The following is a 25,317-nucleotide window of genomic DNA, read 5'->3' as shown; positions in this document are numbered from 1 at the left end:
CCCGGTGCATAAGAACGTACTAATAGAGGGAACTGAGCGGCGGGGTGCTTCCTCTCACAAAGGGGGAGGCAGAAGAGAAACTAAGGGTGTGGCCAGGCTCTGGGCTGGAGCAGGCACAGCTCCCTGGGCAGCGGGCATGGAGAGGAAGTGAAAGCTTGTTCCAGAAAGCCTGCTGCTCCAGCCCGCACCATGGCCAGCGAGCCAGGTCAGAGGCACTGGAGCAAGGGCCCACGGTGCTGCTACAGCCAGAATCTAACCTCCTGGCAAGAAATGAGTCTGGGAGAGGGATCCAGAGTAGACATCTGGGGAGCCATGCTGGGCTGGGCCTCTATTGAAACTACCTGGGTTGGGAGTCAGAGACCCAAACCAAACCCATCCCCCACCCCAGCTCGGGAAAAGGAGTCTCTGCCAGAAGGGTGGGTCCCCATGGGAGAGGCTCCCCCTCTCCCCATCACACAGAGGGATACGTCCATCAGGTTGATCATGTTGCGGCAGGACTCCATGCTGAACCCGTCCGTCTTCAGGTCTTTGTCTGGGGGTGGGGGAAGGAGACGCTGTTATTGGGAGAATGAGTCACAGGGCAGGGGAGCGAGCGAACGACAGTGGCAAGGATGGGGGAGAGCCCGGGGGCAGCACTTACGTCTGGTGACGACTCTGTTCAGAATAGTCCTGAGCTCGAAGACGCTGATTTCCATGTCCTGGTGAAAGGGCAAAGGATTAGCGACGCCTCATCCGCTCCACTCAGCTGGGCACCTCCCCCCGATTCGCTCACAAGACACCAGGGTGGTGGGTCTCCTTGGTGCCAGGCGTGGTTCAGGCAGCACCTGCACCCCTTTCTGACCCCGTCAAATCACCTCCAAGCAGGGATTTTCTCCCTCCCCCCACAAGTGCTGCGTGATGGCCCATGTCTGCTCTGCTGTCGGTGAAGGAGACCTGCTGGTTAGCAGCACCTCACTGCCGGCCAAGGAAACCAGGTTATAGGCCAGAGCCAGTCTTGCGGCCAGGACCCCCCACCCCAGCTCCACTGAGGCAGCAGAAGGTACGAAGCAGGAGTAGGAAAAGACTTAGGAGCATTGGCAAAGCAGGACTTCCCCACCCACAGCCTGCGGGGTCTCCATGGGGGGAGGGGGCAGGGTCTTGCCCTCTAATGAAGTGGGGCATAAATGGTCAGGCCCAGTACGTATGGAGCCAGGTCGTGCCCGACACCCAGAGGGGAGGAGGGGCTGAGCCATTGAGTGACGGGGCCCCCAGCTCGGTACAGAGCAGCCCAGCCTTGCCGCAGTGAGGGTCGTCCCCCTTACAGCTCTGAGACTGATGTCCACACCCCTGCTGCGGAGCCTGGGGGCTGTTCGGGGCAGGGAGCGTCTCAGCTGCGCGTGCTCAGTGCCCAGCACGACAGGGCCTGATCCTGACAGGGATACAGACACGGCCCCTCTCCCATTTCTGACTCACAGAATGCTCCCAGCCTGCTGCTGGCACAAAGGGCCCCCGGGGAGGGTGAGGCAGGGCCGCCCAGAGGATTCTGGGGACCTGGGGTCTTCGGCGGCAGGGGGTCCCCACTTTGGTGGTAATTCGGCGGCGAGGGGGTCCTTCCGCTCCGGGACCCGCCGTCAAGTGCCCCGAAGACCCACGGAGGGGGCTCCCCGCCGCCAAATTACCGCCAAAGACCCGACTGCACTTCGGCAGCGGGTCCCGCTTTGGCAGTAATTCGGTGGCGGGGGGTCCTTCTGCCCCGGAGTGGAAGGACCCCCCCCCGCCGGCAAAGACCGGGAGAGGAAGAAGCTCCAGGGCCCGGGCCCCCCGAGAGTTTTCCGGGGCCCCCGGAGCGAGTGAAGGATCCCGCTCCAGGGGCCCCGAAAAACTCTCGTGGGGGCCCCTGTGGGGCCCGGGGCAAATTTCTCCACTTGCCCCCCCCTCTGGGGGGAGGGGGGCATTAACAGAGCCCAGAGCGGCAGCACCCACCTCTCCTGCAAGCTGCTGGAACATATTCCTGAAAGAGCTGTCCACGTCATCCTCCGAGAGCTCTTCCTGGGGTGACACAAACCAGGGGCAGGTTATTAAACAAGCTCTGGACTCTCCCTTCCCACTAAAGCTGAGCTGCCATCACACCTAGGCTCCTACAGAAAAGAGCCAGCAGGGAGAGCTCTCTGCACCCCTCCTCCAGCTGCCCTTCAGCTCCCCACCAGTTCTCTACTGTCACCCACCCTCCCCACTCAATTGTGCCCCCTTCTCCGCCCCTCAGCCCAGTCTGTCCTCTAGCCGAAGGGCCATTTCAAACCCGCATTGGGCACATGAATGCAGCCAGCCCCCCGCTGGAGCTCTTTCCCCCATACCCCACTGTGCTGCCCTGCACCCCCACTGGCTTGGGTTTGGTGGCCTCTTACCTCATCCGGCAGATCTGCGGTGATCTCCTCATCTAGCTCCCTGGGGAAACAAGAGGAGACAGTGAGTGAGGGGGCAGCATGACAGCTGGGAGGGGAGTGGGGTCCTGATAGGCGTGGTGGGCTGTGGGGGCGGTGAGCATGGCATACCCCCTAGTGCGGCTAGATCAGACAGGCCAGGAGGTTTGGAGAGAGAAACCCGAGCTCTGAGACCCCTGGGGAGAGGGGCCCCAGGAACATGACCTGGGGACCCTGTCCTACCCCTAATCTGGGGGGAACCAGACACCCAGGGGATACAAAGCACGGAGACACATGGCAACATAGACATGGAGTGATGGGCAGGGAAGGACAAGGCCTCTCCCCTGCAGTTGTGTGGGGCTCCGATCCCAATGCTCAAACCTGGGGAGGGGACTGCCCTCCCCCACCCTCATGTCAGTATGTTCTGGAGAAGCCTCCCACTCATCTGGATCTGCCCAGGGACCACCAGAGCCACGCCAGGCCTGAGCTGGGCTATCATGTCCCCAGAGCCTGGGCTGAGACCCGGCCACTTATCTCACATGTGGACTCACTCTGTGTCCGACTGCTTCTCAGTGAAGACGCGCAGGACAAAGTCGGCCTCCTTGTGTGGCTCGAAGGTGGAGGGCACGATGAGGTACTCGCCCGGGGGCAGCTGGATCTTGTTGCTCACTTCCCGGAGGTTGATGAAGGTCTCTGAGCGTGCCCGGGACTGGTTCCGCAGAAAGAACTCCTTCTTCAGGTGCACGTTCTGGCAGCCCTTGGCCTGGGGACCAGACACACTCATGGGTAACAGCCCAGCCACGGGCAGGGAGGGAGCTGCCCAGGGCCCCGGACACATTAGAATACTAACACAGCTGCAGATTCAGGGCTCTGGGGTGGAGGGCACCCATCAAACCTACCCACCCTGGACAGACCATCACCAGGAAGTTGTTAGACTAGCCCAGCCCAGCTAATCCAGTGACTGGTCTCTCAACACTGACCAATGCTGCAGCTTCTGGAGGCAAGAAGATAGCCTCCGCCCCATGCACACACTGCAGAGAGCAATTACTTCAGGGCAGGGGTGGCCAACCAGAGCCTGAGAAGGAGCCAGAATTTATCAATGTATGTTGCCAAAGAGCCACAGTAACACGTCAGCAGCCCCCCAGCAGCTCCCTCCACCTGCTCCCAGCATCTCCCACCCACCAGCAGCCCCACCGATCAGTGCCTTCCCCTCCCTCCCCGCACTCCCGATCAGCTGTTTTGTGGCATGCAGGAGGCTCTGGGGGGCAGGGGAGGAGCAAAGGCATGGCAGGCTCGCGGAGGAGACAGGAAGGGGTGGAGTGGGGGCAGGGCCTGTGGCAGAGCCAGGGGTTGAGCAGCCCCTGGCACATTGGAAAGTTGGTGCCTGTAGCTCCAGCCCTGGAGTTGGTGCCTATGCAAGGAGCCGCATATTAACTTCTGAAGAGCTGCATGTGGCTCCGGAGCCACAGGTTGGCCACCCTTGCTCCAGGGGGCGGGGATCTTCCTGCCCCACAACCTGAGCACGCTGAGCCCAGGACACTAGCCAGGCCGAGCATCAGCCAGCTCCTCCTGGCATTCCCTTGCCAAGCACACTTTGCATGCTTTCTACTGCCAGCCCAGGGAAGGCTTGGCCAGGGGTCGCCCTAGAAGGCTGATGGAACTGATGAAAGGCTGAGGCAGGAAATCCCCAGGGCTGATGGACCTCAAGAGTCCAGGCTCTGAATTAACCCCTTCCTGCCAGCCCTACCACTCCTCTTCTCACACACTCCAGCAGTGGGGATTGGCAGCTCAGGACGTACCTCCTCTGGGACCTGTGGAAGGGAGAAGAAAGAGATCAGGACCTGTGTGTGGGAAGCGGAGGCCCTGCCCACTGCCTCTTGAGCTCAGTGCTGTATGGGGGGTGAGTGGCGAAAGTCATCCCACTAACAGGGCTTGTGGGATCCCTCTGGAGCTCAGCAGTGCCGCCCCCATGTGGGTTAGGATGGGGGACTCCCCACCCCTAAGGGGTGCTGAGCAACACCCAGGGGCTACCTCGTAGACGGCAAAGCCGATGGTGTGCATGTCTCCCCCCATCTTCCGCTCCTTCCGCCGGTGCTTCTGCATCAAGGCCACCAGGAAGCTGCAGGCCACCTCATTGTCCTCGGGGTCGTCATCCTCCTCCAGGAGCTTGATCTTGAACTGGGGGTTAATCCAGAACGTGGCTGCAGGAAAGAGGAGGCGGAATAATGGATCAGGTGAGCAGGCCTCAGAGCCTCCTCCCCCATAGCGAATGCTATGCAAGGAGTAGGCTCCTGCATCCTGCCCAGTGTCTCTGATCACCAGCCACTCCCTCCTCGTTGCAGGGCTCAGATGTGCTGGGCTACAGGTTGTTCCTCGCCCAGGGGCTCCCCTCTTCCAGAACAGGGACAAGCCCCACAACCCCCACCCCATGGCAGACCCGCTCACAGAGCATCACCGTGCTCCCTGATCACACACACATGAAAACTGGAGTCTTTGGGTACGTCTACACTGCAATGTAAGCCCAGGGTTAGTAGAACTTGAGTTTGTGAACCTAGGGCTTGAGTGTCTACACTCATTTGTAACCCCAGGTTAGGAACTGTTGAATCCTGGGTCCCAACCTGGGTCTCCAGCATCTACAATGCATTAGGCAAGTGCAAGTCCAGCTATCCATATCCCAGACTTCCTAGTGCCCTCCCAAAGACGTGGTTGCTTTAGCCCTTTGTTCGTGGTGCAGTGTGGGAAAACCTGACTGCTCACCAAACCTGGCTGTCCAGAGGACAAAGGACGTTGGCCCATGGAATACTTTTGGCAGACTCCCAGAGCATGAGTCCAGTGGGGCTGTGTCTACACTGCAGAGCAACAGGGCTTGAACCCCGGGTCCCAGATTGACTCAGGCTTGGATCCCTCACCCCTCTGGGGTCCTGGGACCCTGGGTTTGTGTGATTTGTGTGTGGAAGGAAAGGGGGTTAGGCCTGAGTCTGAATTCGAACCCTAGGCTTACACTGCAGTGTAGACATACCCTTAAGGAACAGGCTGGTGGTGAGTGGTACCTGCGTGGTTCCTGCAGCCCCCTGCTGTGCTGCCTCTGCGCCAGGAACCTTCAAACAGAGTCGTGTGCCACTTGCTCACGCTGTCCTTGTCCAGGGCATCAGGGGTCAGATTACAGATCTCTAACCTGGAGAACTCCCTCATGAAGTCCTTGAAAGCCATCCTGAACATGGGGGAGGGGAGGCAGAGAAAAGACTGAGACTCCGCACAGCTTGGATCTCTCCACCAGGGGGTTTCTTCAACGGTGCTGGGGAGGCAGGGGGGCTCCTGGTCTCCCATCCAGGGGGCCCTCACCTTCCTGGCTCTAACCCCTTCCCTGTGCCCCACCGCTCAGGAGCTCTCAGACAAGGGAGAGGTACAAGGGGCACACTCCGGGGGTCCCATCCAGCCCACCCCCCACTGCTGTCTGAACCAACAATGCTTGGGGCCAGGAAAGGCTATTCCCTCACATTCCTGTCCCAGTCCTATTTGCTATCGCCACCCCAACAAGGCTGAGTGCAGAGGGGGCTCATCTGGGTTCACTGGCAGCAGCCTGGAATAAGTGTCCCTCCTGCTGGCCCAAGCCCCACGCAGCCCAGCTGGGGTCCTTCATATCATCAGCCTGGCTGCATCCCACCCTGAGGATAGGTTCCCTTAGCAGAGCTGCGTGCAGTGAAGCCCTCTGCCAATCCCCCAGCTCTATTTCCATCTTTGGGGCAACAAACCCCAGCGGACTCCCTTGCCCTAACTCCGGGCCAAGAAGCAGGCGCTCTCAATGGCGCGCTGGGGAAGGTGAGAGGCACAGCAAGACCACCATGGCAACAGCCTGCAACAGGAACGGAGGTGACAGGATGTGGCGTGTGGACGTGCTACGACAGGTCCCGCTCACATGCCTGGAGGGCTGGCCAGCTCTGTAGCGTCTGGCTGGATGGAAGGGCCGCAGAAGAGCAGAGTTATTAACTGGGGAGATGGAGACACTTTCCTAGGCTCCTGATTTGGTAGGAGTTCAGCCAATTAGGACAAAGAATGTGATCCCCCAAGGATCAGAATCTTATGGCCCCACCCCCCATCTGGAACAGGTGCAGGCTGCCCCGCCTCTTGGGTGCTGGAGAATGGCACCATCTGTCTCTGCTGATACTCACCAGAACTCACCATCCTCCATTTTAAGCTGCAGCTCCTCCCTCTGGGTGGGGTCCACGTTGTTCCACTCGGAGGACCTGGGATGGTAGGAGAGAGGCAGTGAGACAGGGGACACTAATACTGAACTGTGCCACCCTCCCTGACACGCCCCAGTGCCATACACTTCAGAGCCCACGCTGGAGCTGCACTTTTATCTGCCGCATGGGCATCACGCGCTGCGAGCTCTCCCTTAGCAGTGCCATGCAAACAGCACCCGGACCGCACACAACAAGACTTCCCTCCCAGCAGGACCACACAATGCTGGCATGGCACCCGTTTCTCACCCACCCGTCACACCAGGCTCCAGTCCACTCCACCTGACCCCAGGGGTTCCTGATGCGGATGAGCTGTTCCTGGCGACCCCGGTACTCCACCTGGCAAAATTCAGAGGTAAAGGTTAAACTGATGTCACTGGCTGAGCCACGTAATTTCTCTTGGTCCCAGGCAGCCACTCACCTCAGTGAAGCCTGTGACAGAGTAGGCATGCCCCTTCACCAGCTTCTTGAAGGTCACTGCTTCCATATCAAAGGCACTTGTGATCTGAGGGGAGAGGACAAGGAATTGGTGCATTTCCCCTGGCCCAGAGCCAGCACCTCCTCCTCTAGCTAAGGAGACACTGACACATGCTGCCTGCCCACAGAGAGCCCCCATCCCAAGCTGCTCCAGCCCCGGGGAGGGACCGGGCACTATCAACCAAAGGATCAGGGCTGGTGATGTGGGCCAATCTATTCAACTCCCCATGACAGCCAGCCACCTAGCCCCTGCTTGTGCCCTGAGTGCCTGCCTGGCAAACACCTGAACTCAGTGCTATATAAAAGTCAAAACAAAGCCCTGAGCACCCTCACTTGTCTGGAGATGCTCTCCATGGAGACTACAAGCCCCAGCATGCCTTGTTCCAGCAGCCCAGCCATTCACCTCAAAGTGGAGCGCACTGCATGCTGGGAGCTATAGTCTCCATATGAAAAGAGCAAGTTGCAGTCACTCTCCCTAAAGGTGGTACCGGACAGAAATTGCTCCCCCTCACTGCAGCAGCTGCACCTAGGGCTCTGCTGGAGTGATAGCTGCAATAAGACACATTGGGAGGGGCTGAGGGGGCAGGGGGTGATGAATGGATACTGCCCACTTTGGGGCTGCCTGTACAAGAGGGATAGTTCAGTGGTTTGAGCATTGGACCGCTAAACTCAGGGTTGTGAGCTCAATCCTTGAGGGAGCCACTTAGGGATCTGGGGCAAAATCAGTACTTGGTCCTGCTAGTGAAGGCAGGGGGCTGGACTCGATGACATTTTGGGGTCACCTTCCAGTTCTATGAGATATAAAAAATATGGAAATATACCTATTTTATATTTTATATATATATATATATATATATATATATATATATATATATACACACCCCCCCCAGAGCAGAGGTTGTGGGAGGAGGAAAGAATCCTTCTACTGCACAGTACATCCCCTGGGACCCTTCAGGATGGTGGCTAATGCTGAAGCCCCCCCCCACCTCTGGCTCCTCTCCTCAGAGGGTTGGATTGACCTGCCCCTGCAGTTGTTTGGAAGATTTTGGTTTTATGGCCCCCAACATGCTCCCTTGGAAATGGCAGATCAATGGGTGCTGATTCAAAATTTCACCACAAGGGGGCACATGCCTGTTCCAAAACCCTCTAGTGGGACAGACCAGCATGAATGATCTCCCTGCACCCACAGGCCTTCCCCGCCAGCAAGACTAGCCCCATAGAGATGCCTACAGGGACTGTGAACCAGCTCTGCTCCCCAGCCCCCGCTGCTGGGGCTCAGCAGGGGGCCATGCTGTCCTCATGTGGGGGAGATCTGGGTGGCGCACCCCTCAAGCTACGGCCAGCCCTGCTGGGGTGCTGGGGAGACACCAGCTAGGGGTTACCCTCGCTATCAAGGGGCTTGTGACACAGCTAAGGAGGATTTTACACCTTCCCCCTTGGCAACTGGGCATGGAGGGGGATGCATGGAAGGAGGAGAAGGGGCCACAACCTCCCCCCAGCCCCTTAGGGAAGAGGGGCACCCCTTACGTCAATGGAGCAGCCAAGCAGGGATCCTCTATCGAGCGCCTTGCGGATGATCCTGGATAGGTCGCTGGGCGGCCGCTTGAGGTCGTACATTTCCGACACGCCCCCAGTGAAGTCCTCAAAGCCCTCCGTGGTGCTGCCCCCTGACAAGGCCTCATAGGAGCCGTTCAGCCTGCACACCAGACAGAGCCAGCGGATGAGCGGGACGCCAGGGCAGACAGCACTGGGACTCACCAGCTGCTCCCCAAATCAGAGGAGCAAGCCCACTGGAGGAGACACCCCTTGGATGGGATCCCCAGAGATGTGCTCCCCGCTCAGCCCCTTGCCCTCTCTGATCCCACTGGCCCCAGGCCCAGCAGGCTGGCACTCACTTGGCATAGGCCTTCTCCAGCAGGGCACTCCAGAACTCGGAGCACTCTGCCGAGTGCACGAACACCAGCTCCCCGTCTTTGGTCGGTAACCGGTCGTCAACCACCACGTCCACCCACTCGCCGAACTGCCAGATCTGGGGAGGGAGGAGAGCCTGGGGTGAGTGGGTCAAGACCAGGCTCCCCTGGACAGGGACAGCTGCAGAGCTTGGGGCAGAGAGGGGCCACGACAGAGCCCAGGAGTTACTCAGTGTAGACGGTCTTAGGCCAGGGTCATGGGGGAGGCCTGGATTCCACTCCGAGGCCTGGGCCCTCAGCGAACTGGACCTATCTCGAAGGGCTCTGCAGCACCTGCGGTGGGGTGAGGAGCTGCCCTGCCCTTGGCCTTACCTGGAAGTGGAAGATTCCAGCATAGTCCTCCTGGAAGCTCTGTCCATGGGGCACCACGCGGTGCAGGAGATCCTCGTTGAGGGTGAGGGAGCCAATGGCAGCCAACAGCCAGCAGTCACCTGGAGAGCAGGGAGCTGGGATCAGCCGCCAGACCTGCCCCCAGCCTCTCCCTCCCTACAGCTTCCCTGCTGAGTCACTGGGACCAGAGATTGTGTCCCTCCCTACTCTACCGCACCCCCCTCCCTCCCTGCGCAGCGCCACATGGGATCCTCCAGCCTGCTGCCCATTATGATACAAGAGCCAGTCGCATCCCCGGGGCCCACAGAACCCAGGCACTGAAGGAGTTAACAGGGGTGGGTTGGGGGAGTCCCAGCAACTTCCTCCCAGGGATGCTGGGCAGGGAGACCCAGGATGCTCCACCCCCACAACACCCCTAGTTAGCCCTGTGGAAGCAGAAGGATGTGCCCCCCCAGCACCCTCCATCCTCCCACGTGCTCTGCAGGAAGGACCCAGTGCCCGGTGAGGTGGCACTGACTGAGGGGGATGGAAACACAGACCCCAGGCTTTGGGCACTGTGCCCAGGGGTTCACACTCCTCCCCAGAGCATCCGGGAATAATGGGGGAGGGCAGGAACTGCTGGGAGGCCAGCCAGCTTGTGCCTCATCCCCAGGTGCTCCTGTCAGTCAGAAGGGAACAAGCCAGGCTGCCCTGCTACAGGCAGGAACCATGCGGTGAGTGACAAGTGGCTGAGGGCGGAGACGCCTGGGCGCTAAGGGAGACAGATAGGATTACCACCTCTGAAATGCCGAAAAACTGGCATCCCCTCCCCCACAAGGCAAGCCCAACCCCCAACCACAAGGCAATTCTGCAACCCCCGCACCCCAACAGCCCCTTATAGTATCTAGAGAGAGAACACATCTAGATAAGATTGATAACGTCACTGATAACAAATTTCAGAGTAGCAGCCGTGTTAGTCTGTATCCGCAAAAAGAACAGGAGTACTTGTGGCACCTTAGTCTTTAAGGTGCCACAAGTACTCCTGTTCTTTTTACTGATAACAAAGGCATTTGTTTTATCAGCACATTTTGCCAGCCAGTCTGTCTCATTTAGCCAGTTGTCATTGAATGTGCAGTTTCTGATGCAAGCTTTTTTCCCCAGGGGTATAGTAGGACCACTCACACCATCGCCCTGATCTTCCATTATTTAACGTGCCTCACACGTCTCCTCACTCTTGCGTGACTCAAACCCTCTCTCTCTCTCACACACACACACACACACACACACACACACACACACACACACACACACACACACGCACAGTGTACGTGTGTGGTGGTGGGCAGACAGCTGCTGTATTTTCAACTGTTTTCATCTGTTATTGCTTGAACTACAGAAGTGGGAACACTGTAGCATCTTTAGCTGGACACAGACACTTTTAACAGTAGACAGCCCAGTGTGTTGGGAGTATAATGCAAAACTTTAGACCCATGTAAATAAAAACAAACTGGCAGGTTAAATATTTTTCTGGTAACTGGCAAATCCAGCAGGGAAATGGCACAGGCTGGCAGGGGTCGGGGAGCAGCAGAGAGTGGGCACAGGCTGGCAGGGGTGGGGATGCAGAGGGAGTGCCCAGGAGGCAGAACAGGGAAGCTCCCAGCAGGAGAACCAGGCCTGGACTCAGAGGCCCCTGGACTGGACTTGGGGTGTGCGCGTGCCCTGGACTACACTTGGGTGCAGGGCCTGGTTTTGATATCTCCTTGGGAATTCTAAATATAGTCACGGCAGCAACTCACACACCATCACCATAGCAACCCTCAAGCCACAGGCTGCCCTCCCCTTGTGACTCAGCTCCCTAGGAACTTCCTGCCCGGGCATGGCCAGGCCCAGAACACCCGCTCCACTCACGCCTGTCCTGGAGGTACAGTGATGCCATGGGAACACCAGAGAGTGGCCCAGCCTCAACCCCGCTGTGCCAGTGCCCCCCAGTCCTGGCCACCAACTCCCCCTGCTCTTCCAGTCTTGGGGCCCCACCCCCAGCTCCGCCAATGCCCCTCATTCCTGACCCACAGCCCTCCCCATTGGACCATTCCAGTCTTGGCCCATCCACCCAGCTCTGCCTATGCTTCTTGATCCAGGCCTGCAGCCTCCCACCTCTACTCTGACCCTGGCTCTCTCCTGGACAGACTCTCATGTACTAACTGCAATTTGGGGCCCAGTTTTGGCTGCTGTAAGGGAGTTAGGGATTCTACCTCTCTTCCCAGAGACTGTGCCCAGCCTGGCTCTGTGGCTCCCCATGCAGGCTCATGCTGCTGTGCCCATGGCAGTTCCGACATTCCCAGAGCCCCCAAGGGGTTCTACAAACTAGACACAGTAATCACTTCCCCAGACATTGAAATGCAGCCATCTCTGGGGTGGAACATAGCAGCTGTTTAACACACATCAGCACACAGTATTTTAGGAGACCCTGCTCTCGAGATCCACATGTTCAAACCGTATCTAAATCCTGCCACTTCTTCCTATGCAGCATCTTAAAAATCTGGCTACGCTACCAAAATCATCATCATCTCCCATCATCAGTTCTCCTTGACGAATGCTTGGAAGTGTCCAAGTTCACAGGGGTGTTGTAGGTCTGGGCTGTATTTACAGGAGTGTTGTACGGCAGACACAGGAGGTAACTGTCCAGCTCTGCTCAGGTACCGGTGAGTTTCAAGCTGGAGTACTGCATCCAATTCTGGGTGCCACACTTTAGGAAAGAGGTCGATAAATTGGAGAGAGGCCAGAGGAGAGCAACAAACATGATGAGTGGTCTAGCAAATATGATTATATGAGGAAAGGTTAAAAAAATGGGGGGGGAGTTGATGGGTTTAATCTTGAGAAAAGAAGATTGAAGGGGGACCTGATAACAGTCTTCAAATATGTGAAGGGCTGTTGTACAGAGGACAGTGACCAATTGTTCTCCATGTTTTCTCAGGGTAGAACAAGAAGTAATTGGCTTAATCTGCAGCCAGGGAGATCTGGGTTAGCCATCAGGAAAGCTTTCGAATTGTAAGGCTAGCTCAGCACTGGACTAGATTACTTAGGGAGGCTGTGGAATCATTGGAGGTTTTTAAAAACAGGTTAGATTAACACCTGTCAGGGACAGTCTAGGTTTCCTTGGTCCTGCCTCAGCACAGGGGGCTGGACTAGATGAACTCTCAGGGTCCCTTCCAGCCCTACATGTCTATGATTCCATATCATCTTGCTCCCTTTGAGCCCATTCAAAATGCTGCTGCTAAGGTTACCTTGCCAGCTAAGCTCACTCTGTGTCACCTTCCTCTTTGGGTCCCTCCACTGCCCTGCCCCCTTCTCCCACGGACCCCAGGTTTGTATAATTTTTGGTGGTGCCTAGAATGGGTCCAAGCAGAGCCACCCCGTCCATAAGACGGACTGAGGCAACCGCCTCAGGCCCCGCGCTTTGAGGGGGAAGCGGAGGCCTGGCCATGGGTGGCCTGGCAGGTTAGTGGGGGGTCTGGCCATGGGTGGCCAGGGTGGCCTGGCAGGTTAGTGGGGGGTCTGGCGCTGGCAGCAGCGAATGGCCCGGCCCCAGCAAGCCCCTGCTCCATCCCCTCCCACGAATGGTGCCGGGAGCTGGTGGAGCAGGGCAGGCTGGGGCCGGGTCACTCACTGCTGTTGGTGCCAGGCCCTGTGCTAACCCCCCAGGCCACCCTGGACCCTGTGTCCCCCTGAAGTGCAGGGCCCTCCAAAGCATGGTAAGCTCAAACATGGGTGAGGTTGGGCCCACATTCCTAAACATTGGTGGAGCACGGGCACCACGGGCCCATATAACTCGCCACCTATGCTTTCCAAGGCATCAAACACAAGCTCAGGTTTTTATCACAGCTCAGCCCCACCTACCTAACAACTGTAATATATTATCCAGACATCTAACCCTGTCAGCCTTTGCTGACCACTGGCCACCTTTGTGCTTTCTCCCTTGCCCCCCTCATGCCTGGAAGGCACTCCCTGGAAAAATCAGCAGAGCCACTGCACAGTCCTTCCAATTCACCTCCATCACGCTGCCCACAAAACATTACGCAAGCGAGCGGCCTCCTCAGTCAGAGCACTGTTACTTTGCCCTGTGCCATCTTCATTTAATGTTGTCTCTCATCACGTGCCAAGATTGAAAGCTCTCTGGAGCAGGAACTGGCTTATTACAGACATGTAGGCACAGTGCCTGGCACAATGCCTGGCACCATGGGGCCTGGATTCCTGACTGGGACATTCAGGGACTACTGTAACCAACAGTCAGTCACACACGGTAGTGGTGAAGGGGTTGCAAGCCCTTGCCCTTTCCATAGTGCTAAGCAGGAGGGAAGTCCTCTTAGATCCTGGCAAGATGTGAAGGAGATCCCAGGATGGAACCAGAGCTGCAGGGCTTGGTGGGATTATGGTGGAAGAACAGAAGTAATAGCAGAGCTGATTCAGCGGGGGCACTGGGGTCAATCCCCCAACTCCTGAAGAGAATGCTGGGAAACTGACCCTTACAAAACCCTAGCCCCTGCCACCAGGATCCCCTCTTCGCACTTAAAAGGGCCCCCCAATTTCAATCCATTCAAACACTCCTCACACAAACACCTCCTCCCAGCCCTGTATTGAACCCCAGGTGCTGCTGTGCAGGGATTGGATGGACACAGGGCTGCCCAGAGGATTCAGGGGGCCTGGGGCAAAGTGGGGGAGCTGTGGCGCTTGTACTCACCTGGCGATGGTCCGGGTCTTCAGCGGCATTTCGGCAGCAGGGGGCCCTTCAGTTGCTCCATGTCTTCGGCAGCACTGAAGGGCCCCCTGACGCCGAAGACCTGGACCGCCGCTGGGCCAGGGCTTGTGGGGCCCCTGTGGAGTCCGGGGCAAATTGCCCCACTTGCCCCCCCATCTGGGCGGCCCTGGATGGACAGTACTTACCCAAAGCCCCCTGGCAGATGTCTGTCCTTGTGGCGCCTCCAACAATAAACTGAGGGTCCCCCACGATTTCCTGCAGAGGAGCAGAGAGACTCAAATACTGGTGCAAGCTTTCAGCAGGATCTGCACTCTGATCTCTACACAGCAGGTATCAGCTGGACTCTGGTTCAGGGGTGACCATGTAGCAGTGTCTGACAGCACCCCCAGGGGAGAGGGGTGCCAACTGCCACCAGCACTGGGCAAGGGCCTTGACAGTAACCACTCCAAAGGGATCAGTGGGGAAACATTTTGAGACCTTCTGCGGCAGAGCCACAGGCACCAAACCTTATTAGTGGCAATGGTATGAGGGCTTACACAGACCGAGGGCCCCCAGTCACTGAAGGCAACATGCTCACACCCCTGCACAGGTCCAATTCCATCCAGAAAGGGCAGGGGTGAGACAGAGACCAACCCCCACATTTCAACACCCAGATCTAACTAAGGGAAAAGGAACTCACTACAGAAGGCAACCAGTTTGGAGGGTGCAACAGACAGAACTCCCTTGGCACCCCTGGCTCCAGGCATCTGTGGGGAAGGAGGGTGTCTGAAGGAGATGGGGCCTGGAGCAGGCAGAGGGGTTTAGAGTGCTTGGCAGATTGGGGACCAGGGTTCAGGGCATGCAAAGGGATCCAGTGTGTAAGGGACAGGGCCACCTGCGTCACCATGGCAGAGCAGCTCTCACAGTCCAGGGCCTCCTGGCCAAGTGGATCCAGATGGACGTTGTAGGCCCCACAAAGGAGAGAGCCAGGCACTTACCGATGGGCGCTTCCAGCGCACCCCCTGGGTCTTGCCAGAGTTTGGCCCCAGCTCCTTGAAGCCGAGGGCGGAGGGGACAGCTGGGAACTGGGGGTCCTCGAAGAGAGTGCCACTCTCCAGGCAAGCCTGCTTCAGGGTGCTGTAGTCCTGGTTCAGATACTTGACAGCATTGTTGTGCTCACCCACCCCCTCCGCTCGCAGCCGGTCTCTCTGCAGCCGGGAGGCAATTCCCCCAAAGGGCATCATGGTGCAGCTGTCCAGGCACAGGCAGCGCTAGCTTCAGCACCTCCCCCTGTGATGAAAAAGGCACCAGGAGATGAGATGTGGCACAGCAGCGTGTGTGAGGCTGGGGGTGGGGGACGAGGAGATTCAGGGATGGCTGGGGACAGGACTCCCCCATGGGAACAGAGTTTGCAAGAGGAATCTGGGCTAGGCAGAGAAGAGACAAGTCAGGGGCGAGGGGCACGGGCAGAGCTGTGTGAGGGGAGCCCAGGGCTGGGATAGCAGGGGGGCTGCAGGTCAGGGGTGAGGGGCCCTGGCAGAGCTGTGTGAGGGGAGCCCAGGTTGAGATGCAATGGTGGAGCCTTTTGGAGAAGCTTGCACAGTACCTGACTGCTGTATGCTGGACTCTGACTATTACTTTCAGCCATTACGTTAACAGGCTGGAAGTTCATCCCACCCAGAAACCATCTTCCTTTTGAAAGACTGTTGTGAGGGAGCCCAGAAACCAAATGACCGTGCACGGCAGGCCAGTTGGCAGTGCAGAAAGGACCCCTGGGGTGGCCTCCCACAGCCAGGGGCCATTCCCACACCCCATTCCATAGCACAGACACTGTCGCTTCTGTGTAGAACTGGGCCATGGCGTCCAGCCTGACAGGCCACATTTCTATCCACAATGGTGTTCAGCCGAACAAACAGAGCTCCCTGGACCCCAGCTGGGAGCAGATTGGGGAGGGGGGCGGCTCCGCTGCTGAAACTCTGCACAGAGCTACAAACAGCGATTTGGGACTTGCCTGGAAAGGGGCCAAGCACGCAGGAATCCTGGCTGCCTCAGCCCCCATCCCCCCCACCAAAGGCAATGTGCCCACTGTTCATCACTGCCCACCAGGACTTCAGAGCAATGAACTTTTCACTCCCGCGCTCTGTTCTTGCTGCTTACAGCGCCTCCTGTGTGACCAGGCTGTGACTGGAATATATTGGAGACCTGCCAGACCCAGCACTCCTGCCCCACTCCCCATAGTGCCTCCTGGGGGTGGCTGGGACTGGAGATGCTGGGACTCTCCTAGACCACTGGTTTTCAAAGTTACCAGGTCGTGGAATGCGAGGCACTGGGTTGCCTTGCTCAGCACCCAGGGACCCTGGCAGCCAGTCAGTAAAAACTACTAGTAAAACTAGAAGTCCCTACCCGGAAGTGGCCAGCAGCAGGTCCAGCTCGTAGGCAGGGGGGTCATGGGGCTCTGCGCACTGCCCTTGCCCCGAGCACCAGCTCCACACTCCCATTGGCCGGGGAGCTCGGGGTGGTGGTGCCCAGGCACCTCTGCCTAGGAGCCGGACCTGGGATGCAGCATGGTTCACGGTGCCGGGACAGGTAGGAAGCCTGCCTCTGCACCCCAGCTGCGCTGCTGACCAGGAGCCACTGGAGGTAAGCCCATGCCCCAATCCCCTGCCTCAACCCTGAGCCCCCCTGAAACCCAGAGCCCCTTCCTGCATTCCAACCCCCTTATCCCCAGCCCCACTCCAGAGCCTGCCACCCTCCTGCATCCCAGCCCTGAGCCCCACAAACCCAGATCCCCCTCCTTCACCCCAAATCCCTCATCCCCAGAGCCTGCACCCCCAGCTCAGACCCCCTCCTGCACCCCAACCCCCTGCCCCAGCCCTGAGCCCCCTCCCATACCCCAAACCCCTCCATCCCCAGCTCCGCTGGGTCACGGGCATCAACAGTCTTCAACTGGGTCGTCAGGAAAAAAGTTTGAAAACCACTGTCCTAGACCCACTTCTAGCTATCCCTGCTGGTTGGTGGGGGAGAAGGTGTTGGCGATATTGTTCTGAGACAAACCACAGGTGTGTGTGTGGGGGGGGGGGAATTGGCCACAGTGGGAACTCCTCAGGGGGAAAGGGAGGGGGTTGGAAGTGGGTGCTCCTCTGGCTCCCCCCTCCCAGGGATGGGCCCTGCAGCACTGCAGATTTTGCCTGCACCAGTCCCTTCCTTCTGGAGATGTCCTTGGCTGAGCCTGCACTGAGTCAGCACATTCAGAGGGCCCATTAGCAAGTGGCGAGATCTCTGCAAGGCTGCAGGCCAGAGCCAGCAATGCTCAGTGGGCTAGAGCAGTGGTTCGCTCCCAACCAACCCCCAGGGAGGGTGCAGGACAGGTTTAAGGGGGTAGCAAGTGCAGGACAGGTGTTAGCGGGTGGCAAGCTGGGCAATTGCCCAGGGTCCCACACCACAGGGGGCCCCGTGAAGCTAAATGATATGCTACATCTCTGGGTGGCGGGACTCGGACTTCAGACTCCTGGGGGGGTTACAATAGTCTGGAAAGGTTGACAAGAGGGAGGAGAAGGAGCAGCCCTCCCCCAGCAGGAGAGAGTGACTCAATCCCAGCCCAGAGCTGACAGGATGCATGATTCTGGGAAACAGAGAAGACCCGTGCCTGCTGATGGTGGGGGAAGGGGGCCACAACCCCAGAACAGCTTGAGTCATGCCCCCCAGGCAGCCCCTTCCCCCTGAAAAGCAATGCCCCCCCTTCCTGGAAAGCAGTGGCCCCTCCCTGCAGCTCCCAGATATTCCTCCTGTCTCTGCCTCTCCCTGCCTTGTGCAGCTCACAGGCTTGCATGGAGGGGGCCTGGCCACACCATGTGACCGAGCAATCTGGGAGGGCATGTGACCCTGCATGCCCCCCCATGCATTACCTCTGCTGGGAACGTACCATCTGCTCCAGGAGAGCCTCTCCCACCAAGAAGTGCTACTCAGAAACCAAGTGACGAAGCGGGGGCCAGTTGGCCATGCAGAAAGGATCCCTGGGGTGGCCTCCCACAGTCAGGGGCCATTCCCACACCCCATTCCATAGCACAGACACTTTCGCTTCTGTGTAGAACTGGGCCGTGGCATCCAGCCTGACAGGCCACATTTCTATTCACAATGGTGTTCAGGAGGGAAAGGCGCATACATGTGCAGGGGGACTTCAAGGCGCCCAGCCGTCAGTCCCTGCTGGAGACTGGATGCCAGACCAGCAGGACCACAGCTCTGTCCTGCTCGGGGTGTGTGCAACTAACCAACTCCCACTAGTGCTGGGGACACAGCTGGCCCTCCCCCCACCAGTCACCAGCTTCCCATCCCAGAATATGGGGGTGGGCCCCACAGCCAATCAAGCCTGGATCACCTGGGCCAAACCCCAGCCTCCCTTACTGTGACTGGGACCCATCGCCCTCTTGGGTGAACGACTGATGGGCGGAGGTGGGGAGCCCACCACAAACAGGGTAAAGGCCTGCCAAGTCCCTGCCTCTGAAGGATTTAATCAGCACCTGGGGCCTGCGGGTTTATGGGACTGGGATCCCCAGAGCACCAGGGTCCACTGCGCTGTGCCACCCCATCCAGCAAATTCAGCTCTGACCCACCTCACTGCTGCTCCAGAGCCCAGACATGGGGGCACTACTCAGCATGAGGCAGTGGGCACTGGCTGGCACAACCGAGGCCTTGCTCTGAGGACTGGCACTAGTGCCCACGGAGGCAGCAGGTAAAACATCACCCCGAGGGCCTGTTGGAATCCCTACACTGTCCCCTCAGAAATGCTGGCTCCTCCTCATCTTACAGGGAGCGACACTCAGCAGGGCTAGTGCTGGAAACACACAAGAAGTCTCTTTGCACATGCCAGCAAAGAGCCCCTTCCCCTCCTTCTGCTCTTTCTCCCCCAGCTCAGACAATCACCCCAAGCTACCTCCAGGACATCTCACTGCAACAGCCAAGCTAGACTCCATGTTCTGCTGCCAGAAATCCTGCCCTGGGGCCCGTAACGCCTTCTTCACAGCCTCCCCACTGCCAGCCATGATCCTCTTTATTCCAGGGGGGGACCCATGCCAGAGCCCCCCAGAATGGCAGGGGACTGGACACCTAGCAGCCCAGCGCTGAGAGACACCACAACAACCCTCAGCACAGGACAGTGTGGGTGGAGCCGGGCCACAAGGAGGTCTCCCCTGATCCTGGGGGTGCCTGCTGGTACCAGGAGGGAGTGGATGGTATTTGCTGGGATGGCTCTTGGCAGATCATAGAATATCAGGGTTGGAAGGGACCTCAGGAGGTCATCTAGTCCAACCCACTGCTCAGATCCCATGCCATACTTCTGCTGGCTTCCTTGGGATGGGCAAAAAACTGGGCACTGAACACTGGGTGCCCTATGGTGGCACCAGCTGTATCTGCCCTGATGCTCATTGAGGTGGGGAGTGAGAGAATATACCCTCCCCCCGCAGCCCCAATCACCCTTCATGCCCCTGGTGCCCACTCCTCTGGCAGTGTGAACTCCCCTCCGCATGTCCAGTACCCCTTTCCCCAGGCAGTACCAATTCTGCTTCTCTCCCCATCCCTGTGTCCCTCCCTACCACAGTGTGAATCCCCTTTATCATCCCCACCCAGTTCTCAGTGCCAACTCCCCACCCCAGGGTCCACAGCACTAGTACCTCTGTGTGTCCCAGAACCTCATAGCGACACCATCTCGGTGTACCGGTCAAGGACCTTCCCATCCAGGGAGCCCCTGGGCTAGCTCCTCCTGTCTCTGACTGTCAGGGCAGGGCAGGGCGAGGAACAACACTAGGCATAGTCATCTGTGCTGCCTTTGTTTCCTGGCTTGCGGTTTCCCCTGCCTCGAGCCTTCTCCTGCTCTGCAGGGCCCTTTCCTACCTCCCTGACAGGCCTGTGCAGGGCTGACATGGGTGTGAACATGCTCTACCCATGTTACTGTCACTCCAGGGAAAGAGCATTCCCCAACGGCAGCACCAGCCCTTCGCCACTGCACTGAGCGCGCTACATGTCCCCTCCCTACTGCACATACTCACGCCAGCAACGGCTTGCCCAAGTGACTCAGGCACCCCAGGGACTGACTGTTGTCCTGCAAAACAATGGTGCCCAGGCTAAGCATTGTGTGAAATGTCCCTCTCTGCTCCTGGGGTTTAGCTCCCCGGGGGTGGAGCTCTCTGATCCTCCCCTCTGGCTTATTGGCTCCAGGAACCAGATGGGAAAAAATAATTGGGGGTCATCTCTTAAGTGCCACCCACTTGTGGCACCAAAATAAGCTGCCGTTCCCAGTCACGCTGCATAGATCTTTATAGACCAACCCTCCCTCTCCACCCTGCATGCGGTGATCAGCAGTAGAGTGGTTAATGCTGACATTTCCATCATCAGCTGAGTGAACAGCCCCCTCCCCACCAGGATGGGGGCAGCTGCCCTCACAGAGCGATGGTTTCAGGCTGTCTGCAGACTCAGGCAAACTTCTCTGCGCTAGTGACACGCTGGGAATGTTTACAAGCTTTTCTTCATCCCCAGGGGGGCTAGAAACTAGCAGCCTCTTTTGTAGGGTTCCTGCACCCCTGCTTCCTCTTCAAAGATTTATAGCTCCTCCCAGCTCTGCAGCAGCCCCCTGTTCTGGGCAAGCCGCCTGTGGATAAGCTGAGCCTTGCCCAGCAGGCACAGACATCCATAGCGCACAACATAGGTTATTATTAGCCGTGTTATTCAGTGTATTTTGGAAGGCCCTGATGGCTGCTGTGCTCACAAAGGAGGGGAACCAGCAGCTGATGCTGGAGGCCTCCTGAGTGCTGAGGGAGTGACGAGCATTTCAGACACATGGGGGAACTGGTCTGGATGCGAGCTGAGCAGGAGCAGACAGAGGTCTCCCTGCAGGCTGATGCTGATGGAGCCAATGGGTTCCCTGGGTGGGCATATAGGGTGCACATTTGTGGATGGTGCTTCAGAGAGGCACAAGCCAACTGTCGTCCAGGGAGTGCCAAGGCCATCTCTGTGCCTGGCAGGCCCCCTCCAGCAGCATCCATCTTTTTGATGCCAGGGGGCAATTCTGGCTCCACAGACTCCTGGAAAACAGCTCCCCAGAAACACACTGCTACCAACAGGGCCCTGAAATACTGGTTCAGCCACAAAGCTTGCTCCCCAGCACAGCTGCAGCATGGGGCCCGGCGTCCATCCGACGCTTTGGAGACTTCCTGGTGGGAACCCCCCTTCTGGGCAGGGTGCTCCAATACCATGGTGATGGGCAAGGTACAAGAACTGGAATAGAACAGGGCTGCCACTAATTCCGGACAGCCATGAACTGCTCTCCTGGGGGGCGATCCTGCGCCGCGACAACAGTTAAATCACACCCTCCTCCATGGGCTTCTCCTGGGCTGTGTGGGGAAGGCTCTGGTATCGGGGATAGTGTGCTCCGTCCTGGGCACCTCCTCACAAAGAGGGCAGCCAGCTGGAAGGAGCTCAGCGAAGGGCCCCCGGAAGGATGGGGGCTGAGAAGAGGGTCAGAAGAGCTAGGTGTGCCTAGCTTGGCTATGAGGTGTCTGGGAATGGAGTGTGCAGTCCCTGGGGCTGTAAACCCCAAGGGGGGTGGGGGAGAAGGTGTAGCTAGGAGGGTTGAGGTGTGATTAAGGGAGTGTGAATTAAAGCTGAATCTCAGGAAAGTCTTCCCAACACAGATGGATGCGGCTGGTGAATTGCCACCCCAGAGAAGTGGAGGGAGCCCCATGGCCAGGCCGCGTAGAATGGAGCCAGGCAGGCACTAGACAGGATTTCTGCGCTGCACTGACCTCCCAGAGCTGGATGAGGTTTCCCCAATAGGTTTCCCCATCTCTCCATGCAGTGCCTTCTCCTCAGTGTAACAAGTCAGTGACACCAGGGCTGACTCCAGCCCTGGGAGTCCCTGAGCTCTCTTTCAAAGTCCTCCCCTGGCTTCACAGCAGTCCTGTTTGTTTGGTTTGGAAGACACTTTCCCTGTTCCTTCTGATCCAATCCAGCTGTCCCTTCCACTCCCCAAAGGCCTCTCTCCACCAGTCAAACAAACCCTACACCAGCAGTGGAGGATTAGCCACTGGGTCAATGGGGCTTTGGAAAAATGGGTGCTCCCAGCGCTCCTGCCGGGGAGTGGGTCAGGGCACAAGGGCTTGCTGGAGCACTGGGCGGGCAGAGCAGTGCAAGCCCCCGTGCCACAATCCCATTTCTGTGGGGGAACAGCAGGTGGAAGGGGTGGGGCCCCCACTTGCCCCCCCCAAACCCTAATCTGCCCCTGTACACCAGTTCTGTCTTCACTCAGCCCCCAGTGACGTCATGCCCAGATTGAGCCCTATTAGCTGATGGCTGCAACCATTATTGGTCAGGGAAGGCGCACGGGACTCCTGGGTTCAAATCCCAGTTCTGCCACTGACTCGCTGTGCCCCCATAGGCAGGCCACTGTTCTGTACTGTGCCTCCGTTTCCCCAGCTGCACAATAGGGTTTGTCTCACCAATTCCCCCTCCAGCTTTGTGCCAGGACTTGGCTTCTCCAAGCTCCCTGCACCAGGGAAGACTGACCCCCAGCTAGACCTTGGATCACCATCAATTCCTACCAGCCAGGTTGTTACCATCCCAGCCACCACTCCGGGGACAACTCTTTCGGATTTGCTGATCCTCCCCCCAGGTGGGAACAGAACTCAAAGCTTTGTAGAACAATGCACTGGGATCCCCAGTGTGATGCTGACACCCACAGCAGGGTGACCCACCAGGCAGACCCTTGTTCAAGTGCACAGGAGTTCAGCTCCATACAGAACCCAGGTGACCATTCTGGAGGGAAGTCCAGGTCCCTTTGCTTCTGGCCTGTGATCACAGCAGCACCCCCAAACACACAGTTGAGGGTCCAGTTGTTCCCACCACTGCTGGTCCCCAGGCATTTCAGGGAGGCTCCTTGAGGAGCTGACCTGGTCACCCAGGACTGAAACCGTTGGGCTTGCAGGGCGCTGCCTACCAGGTGCGGAGTGGCTGCAGGCCTTGTTTCCTGCAGCAGCCTCCCACGGCTGGCTGGAGGTGGGTAGCACTCGATGCAGCAGAGCATGTACAAAGCATCTAGGACAAACCTGGCTCCATGCCAACCCACGAGATTTGCATCAAGAGCCTGTTGCAACACGACAAGCACCCTGCTTACCATCCCTGCCTGAGCTGGGAGGGCACCGCATCTCTGCAGTAATGACATCACAGCACAGGCCTGCACCACTGGAGAAGGGGGTAACCCCCTCCCCCCCACACACACACCAGGACTAGAAAGTTAAAGGAAACAGGACAAGCAGCCTCAAGGCTGGACTTACTGCTGTGCGTGGCTGAGCCCTCCTCACTCCATAAAGAGCCCAGCATCCCGGGATGGCTGCTCAGACCACACAGAAGAGCCCAGGAACTGTGTCTAGTTCAAACCAGGCCTGGACCCACCTGGGCCACCACACCCAGCAAAACATAAAGAGTTACCAAGGCTCGCATAGCACTTTCTCTCCCACCAGCCCAAGGAATGCCACACCCCAATCCCAAACTACATATAATACACAGTCACCCAGCACCGAAGTGCAGCCACTTCTGGGGTGGAACACACCAGATAGCAACACTACACACAGGAGCTCAAGGCAGGGACTCACATGAAACAGCAGGACTAGGGGAAGGCACAGTGCAGTTACCCAGGCTGGGATCTGGCCAGGCCAAGGGAGTTCATATCAATTCCATGGAAACATGCCCTGGGATCTATAGTAACCACAATGCCGCCAGGGCCAGTCTCACACCTCAGCTGAGCAAATGGAAAGGTGCTATCTTCAGAGGTGCCTGAGCAGGGGGAGATCGTTCCACAGGGTGCTGGGCCCAGTACAGAGCCTTGGAGCAGGAAAGCTATTTCCTGTAAACAGACGGGAATGGGAGCCAAGAAACAAACGGCCACTCTCACGCACAGCCTCCCCCGGCTCTCACATAGCCCCCAGCCCTGATCAACCGTAGACCCCGAGCCCCACAGGGACAGCGGGCTGCAGCCTCCTCTATCGAGGCACTAACAGGGCCCCCACTGCTGCAGCACAACTGCTGCCAGAGCCAGGGACCTTATTTCTCAGCAACCTCTCAGTTCAGAATGGCAGGATCCTCCCCAGGCCCCACCGAGAGGCTCCTCTCCAGACAGGGTGCATTGGGGAAGTGCAGTACTGCCAGTTAGGAAGCGTGGGTGAGGGGTGGAAGAAAGAGCCCCCTGGGATTTCCCCTAGGCTGGTAGCCCCGCAATGCACAAGGCGGGCACGCCCAGGGCATCGCTGAGCAGCGCTAGGGGGCCCAACTCCAGAGCAGGAACAACAATCCAGTTAACAACCCATCCCCAGCCCAGGGCCCCAGGCAGGTCTCAGGTTGAGCACCCACATCCTCTGCCGTCCCTGTGTGGCTCACAGGCACCGGGTGCAGCACAGCAGCTGGCTTCAGCCCAGAGCCGCTTCCCCTTGCACATGCCCTAGAGACTCACAGGGCGGGCGGGGGAAGAGAAAATGCCACTGCTGCCCTCCCAGGGGCAAAGGGGGGGGGAGTTCCCCTTCTTCCCACTCTTGCTAAGGGAGGGGATCCCCAGGCCTGGAGCACAGACGTCTAGCCAGAGCCCTGTGAGCCCCCGCAAGAGTTTCAGAGATCTGGGTGGGGTGGGGGGAGCCCAGTGCCACGGCCCTAACTCACCTGATCATTTCCCTGAGACACAGAAGCAGTTGTCACAGCCAGGAAGAACGAGTGCCCAGCCAGGAAGGGTCCCTGCCACCAGCCCCTCCCTCCCAGGCAGGCCCTAAAATTAGCAGCCTCTAGTAGCTGAGCTGTTAATCGGATCCCAGCGTGGCCGGAGGGGCTGAGAAGTGCAGAGAGACTTACTGTGTGGGCTGCTCCCAGGGGGGCCCTTCCCTCTCTTCTCTTCCCTGGCTCCGCGCTGGTGCTGGGAGCCTCCCTCGCCCCGGCTCGCTAGCTCCGCTGCTGGCTCTGCACAGAGGAAAGGTGGGGTTTGGCCTGGTGGCAGGATGTGCCGAGCATGCAGCTCAGATTGTGTGTGTGTGTGTGTGTGTGTGTGTAGGGAGCGGGGGAGCAGTATGAGCAGAGAAATTAAAGGCACAGCAGCTGCTGTCTGACTCCCTGCCCTGGAGAAGCCCGGGCCTCCCCTTCCCCGCCCCACTTCAGGATTT

At 58.4% G+C, this 25,317-nt stretch overlaps 1 protein-coding gene across 2 annotated transcripts in view; it reads right to left on the bottom strand.

Annotated features, from left to right (window-relative positions):
* CAPN11 (calpain 11) overlaps positions 1–25,189 on the bottom strand; it is a 31,424-nt gene extending 6,235 nt beyond the window's left edge. Inside the window, exons 1-17 of one of the 2 annotated variants that reach the window (XM_045009661.1) lie at positions 25,013–25,189; positions 15,130–15,421; positions 14,338–14,407; positions 9,400–9,518; positions 9,013–9,146; positions 8,645–8,813; positions 7,062–7,145; positions 6,894–6,979; positions 6,569–6,643; positions 5,450–5,610; positions 4,431–4,600; positions 4,199–4,210; positions 2,951–3,162; positions 2,385–2,424; positions 1,963–2,028; positions 641–698; positions 468–532 (exon numbers count right to left, since the gene is read on the bottom strand). In XM_045009661.1, the coding sequence (XP_044865596.1) occupies positions 468–532; positions 641–698; positions 1,963–2,028; positions 2,385–2,424; positions 2,951–3,162; positions 4,199–4,210; positions 4,431–4,600; positions 5,450–5,610; positions 6,569–6,643; positions 6,894–6,979; positions 7,062–7,145; positions 8,645–8,813; positions 9,013–9,146; positions 9,400–9,518; positions 14,338–14,407; positions 15,130–15,375 (1,767 nt within the window). In that variant the 5' untranslated portion in view covers positions 15,376–15,421; positions 25,013–25,189. Of the gene's footprint in view, positions 1–467; positions 533–640; positions 699–1,962; positions 2,029–2,384; positions 2,425–2,950; positions 3,163–4,198; positions 4,211–4,430; positions 4,601–5,449; positions 5,611–6,568; positions 6,644–6,893; positions 6,980–7,061; positions 7,146–8,644; positions 8,814–9,012; positions 9,147–9,399; positions 9,519–14,337; positions 14,408–15,129; positions 15,422–24,826; positions 24,983–25,012 lie in introns of those variants that run through there. The other variant, XM_045009662.1, reaches the window with a different exon arrangement.
* Between the last annotated feature and the right edge of the window lie 128 nt (positions 25,190–25,317).

This window comes from Mauremys mutica, chromosome 3 (genome assembly GCF_020497125.1).
Source record: "Mauremys mutica isolate MM-2020 ecotype Southern chromosome 3, ASM2049712v1, whole genome shotgun sequence".
Classification (NCBI taxonomy): Eukaryota; Metazoa; Chordata; order Testudines; family Geoemydidae; genus Mauremys; species Mauremys mutica.
The sequence above is the reverse complement of the archived record's forward strand: the minus strand, read 5'-3'. Positions and strand labels throughout refer to the sequence as shown.